At 44.5% G+C, this 18,787-nt stretch overlaps 1 protein-coding gene across 1 annotated transcript in view; it reads right to left on the bottom strand.

The window, feature by feature from the left end:
* The window catches only part of cdkal1 (CDK5 regulatory subunit associated protein 1-like 1), a 185,911-nt gene that overhangs the window by 144,293 nt on the left and 22,831 nt on the right, over positions 1–18,787 (bottom strand). The window contains exon 4 of the mRNA XM_047810996.1: positions 238–322. Coding sequence (XP_047666952.1) covers positions 238–322 — 85 coding nt within the window. The remainder of the gene's footprint in view (positions 1–237; positions 323–18,787) is intronic.

Raw genomic sequence — 18,787 nt, 5'->3', positions numbered from 1 at the left:
CACAAACAGAGTGAGTGTGTTTCTCTGTGTAATGTGTGCGTTTGTGGTATGGTGTGTATGTGACAGAGAGACAGACAGAGACAGAGAAAGTGAATTTGGGTTGTGTGTGTGTGTGTGTGTGTGTGTGTGTGTGTGTGTGTGTGTGTATAATAGATGCTTTTGATGAAGCTGGTGTTGTAATGTTCTTACTAATAACCCTTGTGTATTAATGAGTCCCGTCTCGAAGCGGGTTCTTACTTGATGTTGTTCCTGAAGTGATCTTCTGCTGGGTTTTTGACCGTGCAGCTGTTCAGCAGCCAAACATCTGCTTCGGCCGGGTCGTCTGAAAGCAGACAGGACAGAGGAGTTACCTTCAAACACTCCTGACCATCACTGTGCATGGTGTGATGCACACGTTCACGCTTACGCATCAGCTTCATCACCAGCGTATTCACAAGCCCTTCCTCTCTGGAATTTGGGGGTTATGCTGTAGTCAGCAAAGCATCATGGGAATTTTGCAGCTACTATAAGGAATTCTGTGTTAGCTTGAATGCTAACGTTTTTCAGCTGGAAGTCTGGAATTCAGACTGGAAAATTTCTCCACATTACTAGTTTTTTTCGATTTTTAATCATGACTTCTGCTGACTGTGACTGACACACACACACACACACACACACACACACACACAGTCACTACTTCCAGAAAATTCCCACAATCAAATGCAACCCCCTCAGCCGTGATGGTGGTGTGGAGTTCTGGGAAGTTAAGACGTAAAGCAGCGAAGCCACACCCTCATCTCTGTTCGGAAGACAGAAGCTAAAAGGCGAGTGTCAAATGAACGGCTGGAAAAAAAAAAAAGGACAAAAAAAATTTTATTGCAATTTTACAAGGCAGCAGAACCACTGCTGATTTCCTGCAGATCTTCATCACCAACACACTCATCACACAAGCATTGCCAGCTAACAAAGCACATCTCACCCTGGAGCAAGAAAAATAAGTCAGGTTAGATAGCTATTTATGAAAACAGCACAAATTTACATAAATAAATAAATAAATAAATAAATAAAAATTCCTCCATCTAAACATAAACAATGTAAAGAGTCCTCCAGTCCAGCAGGTGGTGCTGTGTCTATAAACTAGAAGTTCACGTTACACTAATGACAACAAGTTATCCGTGTCACCTGTAGGACGGTCGCTTGTGGGCGTGGCCTGTATGAATTCTAATAAACAGTAGTCGTAATGCCGTGTACCTCCTAAACCTAACTGCTTAAACGCAACATGTAACGAACGTGTTTATTGCTTGCCACATTCCATCCTCGCTAGCAGAAAATCTTATAAAGTTGTGCACTACAGGATCTGCAGACTGATTTTATCGGTTTAACATACAATCCTTTCAGTTTTCTGTTCATCTTTTTTCTTAAGAGATGGACTGCTGCCCCCTCCTGGTCTGGAGAGTCATTTCCAGGCCCTGTGATATTGGCACAGCTGCACACCGGCCGTCATCCTCGGCATTATCAGAATTTCCCGGATTCAGGAGCGCCGTAGCATTACCGTGCACCGCGGAGTGACTCTTCAGCACCATCTTTCATCAGCAGTCCAACAAGCAGAAAAAGTCAGAGCGGTCCGCAAACACAAATAAGCGCCCCGGAGGAGCTTCACCTTACATGACTCGTCTTCATTTTCCGTTCGTTTGGTAAACTGTTTACAGCAGGCGGAGTTGGGCGGAAGCCAGACCGCCAGGGGAAAAGTAAAATATATATAAATAAATTCAATCATGCAAGAAGGAGACAATCAGCCACTGATTAACCCCGTCATTAGTCGAGGCAGAGAAAGCTCGTAAACTTTGCCTGATGCAAAACAAGCAGGCACTTCTGGGAACCTCCGTGAATCATTAGTGAAGAAAGCGGGAGGAGGGAAACGAGTCAGGATTAAAAATAAAAAAAAGCTTGTACGCGACAATTAAAGGTTTCCTGTGCAACGGTGTTCACACGTGACGTCCTCTCCTCCGTACGGAAGACGAAAAACAAGACAGTTTGTCAGAAGGATTTGTTTTTTTTTAAATGTTCTGCATAACCGCTTTGGAAATGGTCAAACTTAGGATTCTTAACCTTTGTGCTGTCCATGTGGAATTCAAGACTTCTTTCCATGACGAGAACGTGTTTAGATCGGGTCACTGAGAGATCACCGTAAATATTTACACCCCAAGAAAAGTTCTCTGAACCGAATAAAGTTAAATATTGATGAATGTATGAGGCAAATTATTACAGTGACACTCACAAGGCATCCAGGGTGAATTAGCATATCAGAATGCGCGCGCACACACACACACACACACACACACACACACACACACACACACACACACACACACAGGAGTGCTGGCATAAGTTACCTCAGCTGCATTCCAGATATCTGCTCTCTCTCATAAGGCATTAGGGCAACCTGAGCCCTACACTGAAATATACAGCATCTCCCAGGGAATAGAGCTATTTAGTAGACACACACACACACACACACACACACACACACACACACACACACACACACACACACACACTACTGTCAATGGCTTCCATTAAGGTCTACCTTCATCCCTATAAGAGTTCTTGTGTTTTCGTTTCATCATAAACTGCAGTTCCAAAATATTAAATTACACGCCGAGGTCACAATGATGAACAGCTGCTCGGGCTCACCACAAACCACACAGGGAAGGCAGAGATGGAGGGAGGGAGGGAGGGATGGATGGATGAATAGGCAACATGGGTGAATGACATGGATGACAAGGTGATGTTGGAAATGGATAAGGACAAGGACGTGGGTGGACACATAGCAATGATTCTCTGCCAAGAACAGATGAATGGATGGATGGAGAACATGGGTGGATGGAGAACATGGAATGAAATGCAGGAAATCAGGTTTTGGTAGAGACCGAAGGATGAGTGTTGGGGTAGACAGACTGGAATGGATTGGTCTTTTGGATGAATGGAGAAATAGATGGAGATTCAGGTTAGTCAGCTGAGATTCTTTGCCAATAATTGATGCATGGAAAGCATAGATGGAGAAATTACTTTAAAGATCCAACGAATGACATTAATGGTGTGTAAATAGATGGTTGGATGGACGGATGTATGAGTGGACAACACGTGGACGGAACGATAAACAAATGAAACGGATGGACAAATAGAAGGGAGAGATATTTGTACCAGGCAGATGAATGAACGAAGGAAATAATGAAGATGTGGACAGGCAGACGAGCGAGGATGGTCAGACACGGGCAATTGTCCAGATAATCATTTAGAGTCTGATAAACAAGTTTGAAATTGAGTGGAGAAGCAGTGGAACTTCCTAACATAACTACCTTAGCTCTCTGCGTTCTCGTTGCGTTTTTTGGTCAACCGTCCCTCCATCTGTCCCTCCATCTATCCATTCACCACAACCTCAAGCTGGCCAGAAAGAAAAAGAGATATAAGGATCTCCCGCTTTAAAACCCTCCCCCTGCTCCCGTGGATAAGTTTACTGCTTTAAACCCCTCCCCCTCCTCCCGTGGATAAGTTTTATAATCCCTCCATCTTCCAGAACACTCGTTCGCTGCACCCTTGACCATGAACGCAAACGTCTGGGAAGCAGGACACTGTGTTCTCTTAGATCTGAAGTGGCCTAGAGCTGAAGGGTATGTTGTCTCACTCTGTTCATCCAAAAACAAAAAGGCTAAGTAAAAAAAAAAAAAAAAAAAAAAGAGTGCCAAGAGGATGAGAAATAAAAATTATTATTTCTTTTCTTTTTTTAAATCCTATTTTACATGGCGATAGAATGCTGTTGAATGCTTGTTAACGATTCATCACAGCTTCGATTTGGAAAATTCGACTTCTGCCTTCAGCATGTCTCGGGTCTGGTGTTTACTCGACTGCTCGAGCTTTATGAGGAGTGTCTTCTTTCCCCTAGGGTAACAGTCTTAAGATAGAGGAGGGTAACAAGGTCATTCAACAAGCTAAGCAGATAAACATGACTAGCAACAACAACTTGGTTTCATGCTAGTAATTTAACGCCTCCCGCTGTTCGAGGTTTTGTTTGGAACTGAAGCAGAGAATGAGCAAACGTGCAAACAAGCCTAATCACTAGTTTTTAATTCAATGTGCCACCGCCAGCCTTGTTTTATGGACTGAAAGGCAACAAACTTTGTAAAATAGCGCAGGGTGTTTGAAAGGACATACTAGAGTACTAAATTCTGTAAGCTTTAAAAGAACAGTAGTGTAACAAAGAAGCTTGACTTGTCAAATGATGGTTGCTCAGAAAGGCGTTCATCCGGTTAGCTCTACTCACCACCCCGAGACATTTCAACGCGCTCTGAAATAAAAACTTGTGCGGTGTTGGTACTGAAAATAACTGCCTTGAAATCCAAAAGGCCAAAAATCCCATGCGTGAAGTGGTACGTCAATGAGAATGCCTTGCTCCAAGTAAAACCCTGCCATGTTTATTTGGATAGTCCTGTTTGTTCTGGGCAGGAAGTAAAGTCTCTGAAGCAGCAGGCAGCACAGCAGCTCAGCCTTTGGGGTACGGCGCTGAGAAATGAGGCTGTCAGGAGGAGACTGTGAACATGGAGCACTGCTGGAGAGAGATGTTCTGGGGAGAGTTTTTTTTGGGAGCCGTGCTGGATAATCAGGACGTTGGGGGCAAGATGGGTGTAGAGCCACTCTCAGCTTGAGGCAGGTGGGGTAAACTCACAATGTGATGCACTGCCACAAGCAAGGACGAGAACTAAGCCCTGGCTCGTAGTCAAGATTAAATGCTCGGCTCTGGAATCCTGGGAAGTGGAGTGTGGGGTGGGTGCGGGATTGCAGGGATTGCAGGCTGTTTGTAAAGTGCTAGAGAGGAATAAAAATCTGGACGACCAAATGGACAGGATCCACCACATGATTTATTTATCTGCAGAGATTTTTTTAGTTCTAGAACGTGAAACCTTATTTTACTTAATTTACTTCACTATGGTTAATAGTGAAATATGCCCAGATCCCAGTCCCTTCCGGTCACCTGACCATCGGATGATGCAGTTATCGGATTGCGAATGTGAGATTTAAGATCAATATCCGATCTCGGTATCTGTGCCGACATATTTACTGAGTCCAACGTTCATGGATCTGTAAAAACACAAGAAGCCGGATCAAAGTAAACACCTGTGACGGGTGGAAAAGGAAAGGATGTACGTGTGGATACGCTAGTCCATGTTCTGGGAATGATAGCGCACACATGGGGAATAAAAGTAGGTCGCTTTGCACAAATTTGCATAAAGACAGCATCTCAAACAGGAAATCCTGTTAGATAGAGATATACTTCATTTTGGCGGGGGGGGTGTGGGGGGGTGGGCTACTTCATAAAAATATCAAAATATGACAATTGATGAAGGAAAATTCGAGGCAATCAGGAAAATCTGTGGTTTAGTCACATGATCTATGCTACAGGAGGATCAGAGAAGACCACCCCCAGACTTGTGTTGATCCGAACAAGGCGATGCCCAACAGCTCCTGACCAATCAGATTCAAGCAGCAGCAGTGTTACAAGCTCCAAATAACAGATGAGCTCAGCTCCAGATGTTTGCTTAGAGACGCTACAATTAGTCGGCGTGCCAGATTCGGCTTATTAAACTGACCCACGAATCTGACGGTCCATGTAGCATCTCCATCTTAGCAAAAAGCCGCAGGACCAAAGCTTGTCCTGGAGAGTGGACAGAGGGAGATAAGCCTTAAATTAATTGCTGGGAATCGGAGCCTGTACAAACAGCTGGTGTCTAAAACCCCCAGCCAGTCTGTCCCAAACCTACAGGAGGTGATTCATTACACCACAATCGGAATGAATCGACCTTCCCTGCACCTTCGTATCCGAGCACTGATACATGCTGATACTGTGCTTGTTTACTCAAGGGGTGGGGGGTTGGGGGGGGGGGAGCTCTGACATCAATAGCCAATACCTGGTGACAATCACAACATAATGTCATGTGAGTACATGTTGTTGAACTAATGACAAGAAACACCAGGGATCTGGGCATACTTCACCATGAGTGATCAAAGCAAAGCAGACTGCTCTGACAAAAAACCTCTCCGATACAAAAGCAGCCTGACAACTTCATCGTTAGCAGCAAACACGTGCTAGGTAAGAAAAACCCGTCTCCAGATAAACCTCCTGCACGTCACCGATTCACACGAGGGATTGTTGCGCACTGAAAACGGAAACAAAATAAAACCTCCGCTTCATTTAAAACTGGCTAGCAAAGTAAAGCCTAGGTCCGGCAGACTAGTGTGTGTTTCATGGCCATGATGTAAAAGTGTGCAAACAACCAAAGATGAATTAAATGTTCAGTGACGTACCATTTCAACATGAAAAACATGGATTTGTACTGAGATTTAATGGACTTGTACCTACTCGTCCCTGATTGAGGCTGCTTGCACATCCGACATGCAAGAGGATCAAAGTGGACGGTCTGATGTTCAGAGAAAATGAAAAAGCTGTTATTTGCAATATACGCAAAGTGTTCCATCGGTCCATGTGGGTCAAAACCATTTCCTCGGGGGTCACGTGACCTCGGAAGACACTAAAGAACAACAAATTGAACCAGACAACACTGATCTGAGTGGAAAATCTGAACGACTGCCTTAGGCGCACTCGGCTTCTTTAATTTATGCAAAACAATCACATTTCCCCCCCCTCTTATGACCACTTAAAGGTTGGGTGGCTACATCTCATGGAAAAACACACACAAAAAAGAAAAAGCCATGTAAACACGATAAGCTTAATACACAACGAGGGTCAATGCCATGCATGGGAATAATAAAAGGTAAAGAAAGCGTCTGGCAGCCGAATCGCTCCAGATGATCTCTGGTGTTGACGCTGGAAAGTGTGTTTGTTAAAACATTTTCTCAAAGCAGCTTTACAGAAGAAACGATACAAAAGGTTTATTATACAAAGATTAATATTATACAAAAAAAAAAAACCTCAAGATTCATATTAAACTTCTATTTAAACGCGTTAGTATTTATCTGCGATGAGCCTGAGGCGACTGAGGCGACTGATGTGAGAGAAAAAAAAACAGAAACCTTGAGAGGAACCAGACCTAAAAGGGAACCTTATTCTCATTTGGGTGACACCGGAGGGTGTGATTATATATACACAGGCCAACAATTGTGTATTGATGAGGAGGATGTTGTCCTCACATGTAGTTGGCTTCTCTTTTTTTGAATGTCCTAAAATGTCATGACGTAAAATCTAAATGAACCTGGTACAAACACCATCCAATAGCAGGTCATAAACAACAATTCATAAAGAGCAGGGTTAGAAAGCACACGCACACACACACGCACACACACACACACACACACACACACACACACACACACACACACGGCGCGACCCAGTAATGATCGCACCAAGGACGATGCCTTGCGACAGCAAGGAGTGAATCTCGAGCCTCGATCCCAGACCAGCGGCCGTTTGAGGATGCTCAGAAATACTCTAATTGCTTTGTACAGTAGACGAAAGGTCATGACGTTCAAAAATGTCAACAAGAATCATGCTTTAGGATGCTGGAGACAAAACTGTGAGTCCCCTGTAAAAGTCAAAAGAACAAAGTAGAGCCAGACACGTGATTACTGAGATGATCTAGAAATAGCCCCGGCAGCAGGTCAAGGGAAAATCTGTGGTGAGCCGACGGACGGATGGGCAGAGGACCGGACGTGGGTATAGATAAAGGGATACCTAAAAACGTGTGGTGATTTGGATGAACACGCGGATGAACGGATGCTTAGATTTTTGGATTTTGGAATACTTTGACGCATTTGATGTATGGATGGATAAACAGATGGATGGATAAAGGAAAAAGTGGATGTTTAAACTGATGGATGGATGGATAGATGCTTGGACAGGATGAATATAGATGAATGGATAAATGAACAGATGGATGTATGGATGGCTTGATGTTTGATAGTTACAGGTGTTTAGATAGATGGAAGAATGCCATCATAAGTAGTTAAAGGCTGATGAATGGATGAACCTTTCGCAGGTAAACTGGTGGATGGAGACAAACTACTAATGGCTGCTGTCGCTCACATCTGCTGAAGTTCTCAGAGAAGTAAAGGAGGCTCTGGTGCATCTGGGACTCGGCTGCTCAGATGGCTAAATGAGGGCTAATTCGGTGATGTTTGGACTGAGGGCCTCATAAGTTCTCCTTGTCTGTCTGCTCAAACTCTCCATGCGCTTTATTATCTATCAGCTGTCCCTCAGGAAGCAGCGCACAGAGCCGCAGAAACACACAATGTTTCTACTCTACAAACACAAACTTCGTTATTTAGAGCAACTCTGTAGTTGTGATACACATCACAAACAATGCAGACAGCCATACAGAGGGCTTTAGTGCTGGAAAATGTCACATGCTTACGGTCAGTGAACATCTGTGCGTGCAGCCACGTGATTATCCAAATCTATTGACACAGATGACACTCGAGGAGCCGCGGACATGATGCACAGCATGGCGCCTAATAAAGGGACATAATTAGAGTTGCTTACAGCGCAAGAGGCAGAGAGTGATGGACATAATGGTGGGTCTGTTGTCACACTGTGGCCGTGTTTTACTTTAATAAGTGGCACATGACAGTGCTAAAAGGAGGCGCATTGTCCCACGGGCATGGAGGAGGGGCGACACGCCGATCCCTTCGAGACACAGAGGCCCAGATGTGGGAAAACTGCCCGAGACAGCGAGGTGACTCATGCAGTGAGGCAGGCACCGAGACAACGCTGTGCATTCACTCACGCCAGAGACCAGGAGGTTTATATGACCGTAAACTGAGACCAAAACAATTACGATTATCTCAAACTAAATGAGAAACGTATCAGGGAGGACATATACACCTTATTCCCTGGATCGTGGTAGACGGCTGCCGCTCAGAGCGCCGCATGTGCACATCCTCAGAGATGACTTCAATGTTATATATGTACAAAAATCTCACACTCGCATCAGATTGAAATAATATTCACAAAACAAATCTAGACTGGAATTATTTCTAGAGTTTTCTGGCTGAGAATCCCTCCGCTAAACCATGAGCGTTATCATCAAGAAGAAGAAGAGGTTTGTTTGGTAATGAGGGTGAAGTGCTAAACCTTGGGGAGAAAAACAAAAAAAAACGACAAGCTCCCAAAGTTTCAGCTTTAATAAGCCACTGGGTGTTAGTCAGCTTATCTCAGTAATTGCGGTTTAAAGAAAACGGTGATTATTTTCATTGCTTTCCATTTCCTGGTTCAGGATAATAGGGTGTTAAACAAAAACACAAACACACACACACAAAAGATAGCTGGGTATTTTTACTCAAGCCACTTACAAGGTTGTGTGTGTTGTGTTTTTTTTTTCCAAAAGCTATTAGGGATTGTGAAGCGGGGATGAGTTTAAAATGATAGTGTTTATGGACAATTTGCATTTTCTTTTCACGTGATCGGAATGAACTTTCAGCTGATTTGAGAGTTTTCAAACAACGTTGGTTTAATTCTCCAAAAATATTCAAATATGGCTGCTGGAATCGGTTTGGTTTGGTTGTGTTGCATGTTTATTACGCCGCAGTAAAGTTGATTTGTTTTTCCCCATCGTCAACCTGCTCGGCACAGAAACGGCAGGGAAACATGCGACACTTCTGCATCATGAATATCTCAGTGGGGTCTGTAGCAACACCTCATCCACATGGATGTGTATGGCAGAAGATCCTTATTTAGGAGAAATGTGTTTAACATGAGAGGAAGGCGTCTCCAGTGTGGTGTTAGGAGAGGACTAAAACTGACAAAATGCCAGTATCTCTGCTACATAATAGAATCTGGAAGCCATCTCAGACTTTCTCTAAAAGTAACAAACAGAAAAGCCAAATGAAAGGTCTTGTATCACCTTAAGTCAAGAAAGGCTATCAATATTTATGTACCTGGAGGACTTCCACCTCCTCCTCCTCCTCCTGTTAGGTGGTGAAACATTCATCGTCTCCGAGTCACCTGTCGAGAGCTGATGTGACAGGAGTGGAGACAAGAAGTAGCTGCCGGGCGATTCCTCAGGTCCGTCCTGTCTTTACGTTGTATTCATGACTCGACCGTTATTGGCACACGGACACAGAGGAATTTTTCACCACAGCACAAGCACTCCAAGAAACCACGGCTAAACCCCACGGCTGAACCTGTGCCAACATGACCTGGAGAAAAGCCCTGCTACTGAGAATCCAGCGGATCCCTCCTATTGTACGATGGCGCGAGTGTGTGTCCCTAATGGTCCGTGCTGGTCTGGAGGATGAGGACAGTGTGTGAGAACTGGAGCTGACTTTTAGAAAATAAAGAGTATAAGAATATCTTTGGTGATACGTTTATAGATGGTTCAAACTGCTGTGATCCAACAGGCACCCCATCACACACAGTTATACCCCCACCCTCCCATTCCTTAGACAGCATATATTCTCCAGACACTGATAGCTAAGGTGATTGTGTCCTTACATTTTTTTTCCTCCGCTGTGTGAATAGAGAGGAGCTCGTCTGGGGCAGTCTGGAGGACGAGGACTGAGGACAGTGTCTGCATTTTTATGATCTCTCTGCTCAGCCTGCCGTAAAATGATCGCTCAGGCAAACAACGGCTCCGAGGACGAGCGAGAGAGGGTTCACCTCGAGTCACCCCGGCCTCACTTTCAACCTCCTCCGCTGGTCTGTGAAAGCTATAATCAGGACAAGCTTAAGATCAAGTCAGCTTCAGGTCTGTGAGTGATTTCGACTCGGGATATTCATCAAATGCATTTAGCTTCTACAGCTTCATCTAGGAAGAACTCTTACTTTACTCAATCCATCAACAGTGGGGACTTTAGCAAGGACACTCATTTAGTTAGCTGCTAAACATCCAGAGAAGAGAACGAAAGTGTGAGAGGGTGTAAGCATGGCAGGGATATTAATAGATACCCTTCCCCACCCACTGTGCAGACGGAGACTGCAGGAAGCAGGACATGGCATGCTTTTATTGCCAGAAATCCCCGAGCGCTAGTCGCTGCGGTTTGCAGGACGACAGAGGTGACTGGAGACAAGAGTTGGATATGAGGTCGTGCCGTTTAAATCTCTAAAGAGACGCTCGTGCCATGCTAATGTTCTAAAGGTTAATTATGGGTGCTGCATTCCGAAGGTTTACATCATGTAGGAGATCATAAAGAAAACAATCTGTGCGCGATGAGAACGACCTTGGCTTTTAACTATCTGCTGCAAATCAAGGGTTTATTCACTTAAATGTGCTTTCACTTGCTAATACTTTTTAGCTTCTATAGCAAGCAGACACGTGGCCGAAAGTCTCCCGAAAGAAGACGTTTATAACCTAACGCCTATGAAAGGAGTCTCTAGAATCAGTGCTTTGTTAGTCAGTGGCACGGATTCTTAACAACAGATGACTTTATGCTAATAAGGAAAACAAAAAGAGGCTGATAAGCGAATAATCCTACGCTTCATCATACACTCAGTTTTCTAAAGAGGCAGCACAAAGATCCGATATGGATGCAAGACGATCCAAAGAAACACACACTAACAATAACCAGAGACTGAGCACCGATTGGGTTTCTTCCTGTGTTTTATTCTTGCCTAGCTTTAGAAACGGCCAATGACGTAACGCATGGCACAAAAGGAGCAACATGATGAGCTCTCCAGGTGTTTTCAGTCAAGGAATTGAGTAGTTCGGTTTTGTAGAACAAGCTGGATTTGGTGTGACTCAGGTCCACAAACCGAACGCTGTAAAAGGCAAAACCAACAGCTGCCTCACATCTCTTTTCTGAAGTGCATAACAGCACTGTAGGCTTTGATTCAAGGTCAAGAAAGGATTCGATTGGAATGTTTCAGGGAATGCTAAGTTCAGCTATTCCTTCTTGACGTTGCACATAAACACAAGTGCTCGGGCCTGTGAGACTGTGCCGTCCTCCGCTAGCACCGTTCACATAAAGACCACGCAACAGCTGCGCTTTATTAGCGACTACGGAGAACAAGGTAGGGGGAAGACGTGGAACAATTCCAGGCACAAGTGTGCAGTTTATATAGGCAGCTGGACAAGCAAATCGAGACGCAGTCGCCAACCACTGGCACGGCCGCGGAGGTTCAGAATGCTGGTGCACGTCTGTTCCCATGACCTCAAAATGGGACCTCATCTGCAATACAGGACCAGAACCTACTGTGTCCATGAACTAAAAAACTTCAAGATGGAAATGGAAAGCAGTTACACAGACAAGTTGCAGATCCAGGAAAAGATGAATTCAGGTCGTGCTACAAGGATGTGGGAAACGGTGAAAAAAAAAGATGGCCACGCCCACTCTGAATATACAAAATCACAATACAGATACAAAGCAACTCAATTCGATAGTGTTCTATTATTCCGATTACGGATACTGCTCGGAATTCAACTTGGGAATCTACAATCAGATTACACAGGCGATGATTCCAATGGCAAAGGTAACGGATACTGTCCTGCTAAATTATTCACGCCGATAATCCGAGCCTGGGAACAAAGTCACCTTGAGAAGATGTTATGAAAACAATCACAATTCCAATAAAACGTCTCGCTTGTGACAACTCCGTTGTGTTTCCCGCTAGTGCGAGGGTGAGACCCTTTGCGACTCAAAGGTCAAGCGTGAGAGAGACAAAGGGAAGATTAGATCCTGCCTCTGTTTTTAGCTTCGTGCATGACCATCACGTGTCCGTTTAAAATTCATGAATTTCAGAAGCAGGCGTTGTCCATGCTGGTCACTGGCCGTAATTTACAGCAATAATAAAAACAGATTAAAGTTGTTCTTTATGAAGCTCTTCACTCACTCATCAGTCATTGCAAGTCCACAGCTATCACTCCACCGACTCGAGCCTGGACTGCATTAATACGCAATGCCAATTTGTTTATGTACTGCGGCACAGAAGAGGACGATGTTAATAAAGAGCGGAGCAGCCCAAAAAGGTGACCCAGGAGGAACCCGGGAGGAAGGCATGGATGTTACAGCGGGACGTTCTGCAGGACGACGAATAGTCACAGGGAGAAGATTTCGTCTGGATCGTGATATTGATTTCGTCTGGATCTACAGTGTGCATGCTGGGACTCTCCAAAACCCTCCGTCTCTCTTCTAGTGATCTCGAGACGGTTCGGGGGTTTCTCACCACTTTAACTCAAAGCTGCAGAAATACAAGCAATAAGCGAGTGAGAGAGAGAGAGAGAGAGAGAGAGAGAGAGATTTTACTGTAAATAATAAACGTGTTCGCTTGAGGCACACAATCAGATGTAGTATGCAAAAATTTTAGAACATCCAGAAGTGTTTAAAGCTACCGTGTAATTATTGCCCTGTCCTGTCACGTGAAGGCTTTTTTTTTTTTTTTAGATTTGCTGCTAGCATTAGCATTCGGGAGCCAAAGCTTCTGGAAATGATGTAACTAGCATCACTAACGAGTGTCGAGAAAAGCAACCCGCTAGCTCTTTGTGTTTTGTCCGTACATGTCTTGCTAGCACAGTGCATTCAGCTGCACAAATCACTTCAGACAGCAGCCTACAATTAACTTTCTTTTAAATTTATTTCCAAAGAGCATGCTGACGACATGATTACAGACTAGTAGGCCAGAAGAACACAAGTCTGATGGAGCTTCTTCCAAATGTAGAAGCCGATGAGTGTTCTGAAAAGAAAAAAGAAAAAAAAAAACGAGTAGACAGAAGAACTGTAAAGGTTCTCCTACAAAACCCGTTATACGTCCATCTGAAGTCCTGTTCAGGATTATATATATGAGACTAGATGGACCTGACCTGAGTGGGCTATAAAACCTTACAGTTTATATCAAATTCAGTTTTTGAAGTTTCCAAAAAGTACGCATGAAGTACTCGTAATTCTCTCAACGAGGTCAGAGAGTCCTACAAATAAAATGGAGATTGAGGCCAGCATGGGGCCAGGGTTCCATCTCCACAGACATCACGTGATCCATAAAACCCTAGCCGGTCGGATCATCCATCCTACTCCACAACCAACAGCGATTCCACCAACTTGGAGGAAAACACAGCCTCAGTGACCAAGTGTGACTTCTGCTGAAGTTCAAAGAAGGCCATAAGAACAGCAAGGGCCAAACAGTCCTGAACCATCAGAGGGGTAAAGCACACACATGCTGAGAGGATCCTCAGCTACATCACCGGCCTGTGATAGTGACACTTCGCCCCTCACACACCCTCTTCCCCAACACACCACTCACACACACAAAATTCACCCCACACCCCTCTCACACACACACAATTCACCCCACACCCCTCTCACACACACAATTCACCCAACACACCCCTCACACACACACAATTCACCCAACACACCCCTCACACACACACACACACCCAACAAAATTAGATCTCCCTATTTAACCCCTCAACTCACACACACAAAATTCAACCCCCACCCGTCACAACCACAATTCACCCACACACATACAAACACAAACATTCACCGCACACACACACACACTTCACCCACACCACAACACAACAATTCCACCCCACACCACACCATTCAACCCCACACACACACACACACAATTCACCCCACACACACACACACACAATTCACCCCACACACACACACACACAATTCACCCCACACACACACACACACAATTCACCCCACACACACACACACACGATTCACCCCACACACACACACGATTCACCCCACACACACACACACACGATTCACCCCACACACACACACGATTCACCCCACACACACACACACACACGATTCACCCCACACACACACACAATTCACCCCACACACACACACACAATTCACCCAACACACACACAATTCACCCAACACACACTTCAGCAAACTCACCCCTCACACACACACTTCACCCAACACACCCCTCACACACACACACACACTTCACCCAACACACCCGTCACACACACACTTCACCAAGCACACCCCTCACACACACACACACACACACTTCACCCAACACACCCCACACACACACACACACTTCACCCAACACACCCCTCACACACACACACACTTCACCCAACACACCCCTCACACACACACACACTTCACCCAACACACCCCTCACACACACACAATTCACCCCACACCCCTCACACACACAATTCACCCCACGCACACACACAATTCACCCCACACCCCCACACACACACAATTCACCCCACACACACACACAATTCACCCCACACACACACACAATTCACCCCACACACACACAATTCACCCCACACACACACACAATTCACCCCACACACACACACAATTCACCCCACACACACACAATTCACCCCACACACACACAATTCACCCCACACACACACAATTCACCCCACACACACAATTCACCCAACACACACACAATTCACCCAACACACACACAATTCACCCAACACACACACAATTCACCCAACACACACTTCACCAAACTCACCCCTCACACACACACACATTTCACCCACCACACCCCTCGCACACACTTCACCCAACACATCCCTCACACACACACACACACACACACACACACACACACACACACACACACACTTCACCCAACACACCCCTCACACACAATTCACCCAACACACACACTTAACACCATTTCAACCCCTTTAACACCTGGAAATTACACAGAGTCTGACAGCTTCTCACATTCATCTTCCTGAACACCATCAGTGCAGGTGGAGTGTTTGGTCTCAGACCACCAGCTTTACAAGATCTACACGTTTTAGCATCTTGGATTTCTTTTGCCGAAGCCGTTTTTCAGGTGGGAGAGGCAGTAAGTCGGGAACCTGGGGCCGTTCCAGCTTCCCATACCCTGAATTTAATCACAAGACTCGTAACAAATGCAACTAACCAGATTGACTGCTACGGATGTTTGCCAGCTCCAAATTAATTTTCCAGGCAATAAAAAATAAAAAATACTTGGATGAACTGCAAACAAATGAGAACCATGTGGCAAATACTTCTCATATCTTTAAAATAAACATACTTGTGAACAGATGGGATTTAGGGCCGGAGTGTGAGATACGGTTTAAACATCCAGCGAGTCGATTCGCATAAGCGCTCTGAAAAAGTCACGTTAATTAATGAACCCCACTCAATAATGAAGTTTATAACGTACAGCCTAAAGAGTTTGCTGTATAAGAAGTTTTGAAACATTTTGCAGTTTCATTTAAACTAGCGTTAGTTTAAGTTACTGCCCTTGTGCAGATATGTTAGTGTTTCTATAGCAATCGCTCATTTCATGGAGACACCATAAACATTTCTTTAACCCTTCTATGGTGATGATTTCTTTTAATGTGACATGTATGGAAGGAGTCTCCAATGTCAGCACTGTGTAAGAGTCAGATACAACACTGCAATTCACAGGTTTGTGTAGAGTTTGTGTAGAGATAATGAGCAGAAATATAAAGACTGACTGCAAGGCAGCTTGTGATCAGCATCAGGGCAGAAACACAGCTGCCAGCATCGGTATGTTTCAGACAACTCAACGTGACACGATGTGCTTTGAGGTGTTGATGTAGTGCGGTGTGTAGACCGTCATTTACCTGCTGCCAGGGAAAACACACACACACACACACACACACACACACACACACACACACACACACACACACACACACACAGCCAGCAGAAGTGAGGTGACAGAGAAAGCTTGTTCGCCACGTGATGGACGGTTCATCCTCGTCTTGCTCACATGTCTATATGTCAAGAAGATAAAGAGCAACCGACAGAAACGGCTGTGGTGGAAATTTTTAATCTAAAGATGTTCATAAGGCTTTGTCCTTCTATGCTTGTACCCTGTGTGCATCATGACAAGAGACTGATATTGTCATCAGTAGGTTTTGTTAAGATTATGACAAGGGCAATCTGGACTGGGGACGAGTTGTCCATAAACCATGTCCAGTAGGTCCTCTAGAAGACCTTGGCCAGGTCAGATTAGCTTGGTCAGGAGATGAGCATGCGGTAATTTTGAGCCAATGACTGATGATGTTTTTCTTTTACATATCTTCTTTTCTTGAGTTCTGTCTATAAAATCTTGATGTAATCAATGATCGTGGCCCTTCATCTCTCATGCTACTACATGTGGAGTGGTGGGTCCCTTTTTTATTCTTGCCCGTGCCTACCAGTGTTATACTTTATTCTTTAAATCTCTTTAACCTCAGAGCTTCCACAACACAGCACAAAGACTTTTTGTCGAGAAACAGAAACATCGTGTGCTGCTTTGAAAAATCTGTAAGAAAAGAAGAATAAGTTGCCCAAATACTCTTCAGTGTTTACGTTAACGCCTGTACACCTAGCTAACTAGCAAAGCGTACCGTATTATCACCACGTCTTCACCTTCGTCGTACAGCTCTCTCAGCCCAAAGCACCAGATGGTGATAGCTTTACTCAGCTAAATATTAAAAGTCTAATTTGTCCAGGCGTGTGATATCACAGCTTACTGCGACTGTCGATCTTTCACAAAGATGAGTTTGTCAAAACATTTCGGCAGCGTGCTCGTCTGGTTTTAGCGGAGCTGACTATTTTACCGACAAGTCTGAAATTAATGACTGTGACCGCGAACAGCTGATTCATGTGGCCTGATGATGAAGCACAATCGCACAAAACCTTCTTCTTTAACATTTCTGACAAGTCCTCCTGCAGCGTCACTAAAACAAACGATCCTGTGTAACGAGGACTCGAACCATCAGCCGCCTAGCCTCGGAAATCAGGGGAGCTTTTTTACCAAACAGCAAGACAAACCAGCAGGAAGCTGAGAGCTGAGAATCCACGTTTAGAACAGTTCAAACACGTCAAGTGGCCTTTGAACAATTCCCTGGCAGTGAAAAGCGTGAAACAAGGACGCTGCACTCCGCCGCTACGTTAAAATACTATTGAAAAATGGAACCGCGTCAGTTCGGATGACAGTGGAGCAGAAATGATAAATGTTTACGCGACATTTCGACCGCGGCCTGAAATTAGGAGCCTCTGTTACCGTCCTCACTTTCTATGCTCTCAGAACCTGGCAAGCACAAAGCAGCCTTGTGATAAATACTCCTTTGCAGAGAGGGGGGGAAAAAAAAGAAGTAAAAAGCAAAGGTTTACCAATGAATGACCCATAAATAAGCCATGATGGATGTACAGAAGATGCCAAAATCTTTCAGGATCAGCAGTTTCCAAGGTTTAGGAGATGGTCTTGATAAAATACAGCGCTTGCTGCTCTCAAGTCGTACAGAATAAAAGACTGGAAAGTAAGCAGTGATGCCAAAGTTCACAGAAAGCTGATAAGAAATAAACAACGAGGTTATTAGCATGAGGAGAAGATGGGGTCCGAGTGGTAAAGTGGTAGCTTTTCCGATGTAATCACGTACAGAGAGTTAGCGTGCTAGTTAAGTGAAGATGAAAAAAATCTGATTAGAATCAGTTTGGGACCTGTTTAGTGTCTTTATTTGAGCTGGTTTGTTTTGGGGGCAGTAAACAACAGTAGGTTTTTTTTGTTCTTCCTTCTGCTGTTATAACCTGGACACAAACTCTTCAGAGAAACTCAACCTTTGACACTGAAAAGTGCTGGTCAACAAATACATGAGCATCCACCTAACCCCGGTTTCCTTTGTTTCACGTTCTACTTGACAGAACTTGTTTTGATGTGTCCCTAATGAAGGGAGGGACAGTGTCTTCTGGATCCTTTATAGAAACTGGAAATCCCAGCTTACTTACGGATAACAGAATTTGCATGACGTCACTATACAAACGCAAAGTGCATTCTTCTGACTGTCGGATCACA

This window comes from Tachysurus fulvidraco, chromosome 3 (assembly GCF_022655615.1).
Source record: "Tachysurus fulvidraco isolate hzauxx_2018 chromosome 3, HZAU_PFXX_2.0, whole genome shotgun sequence".
NCBI classification, from domain to species: Eukaryota; Metazoa; Chordata; class Actinopteri; order Siluriformes; family Bagridae; genus Tachysurus; species Tachysurus fulvidraco.
The sequence above is the reverse complement of the archived record's forward strand: the minus strand, read 5'-3'. Positions and strand labels throughout refer to the sequence as shown.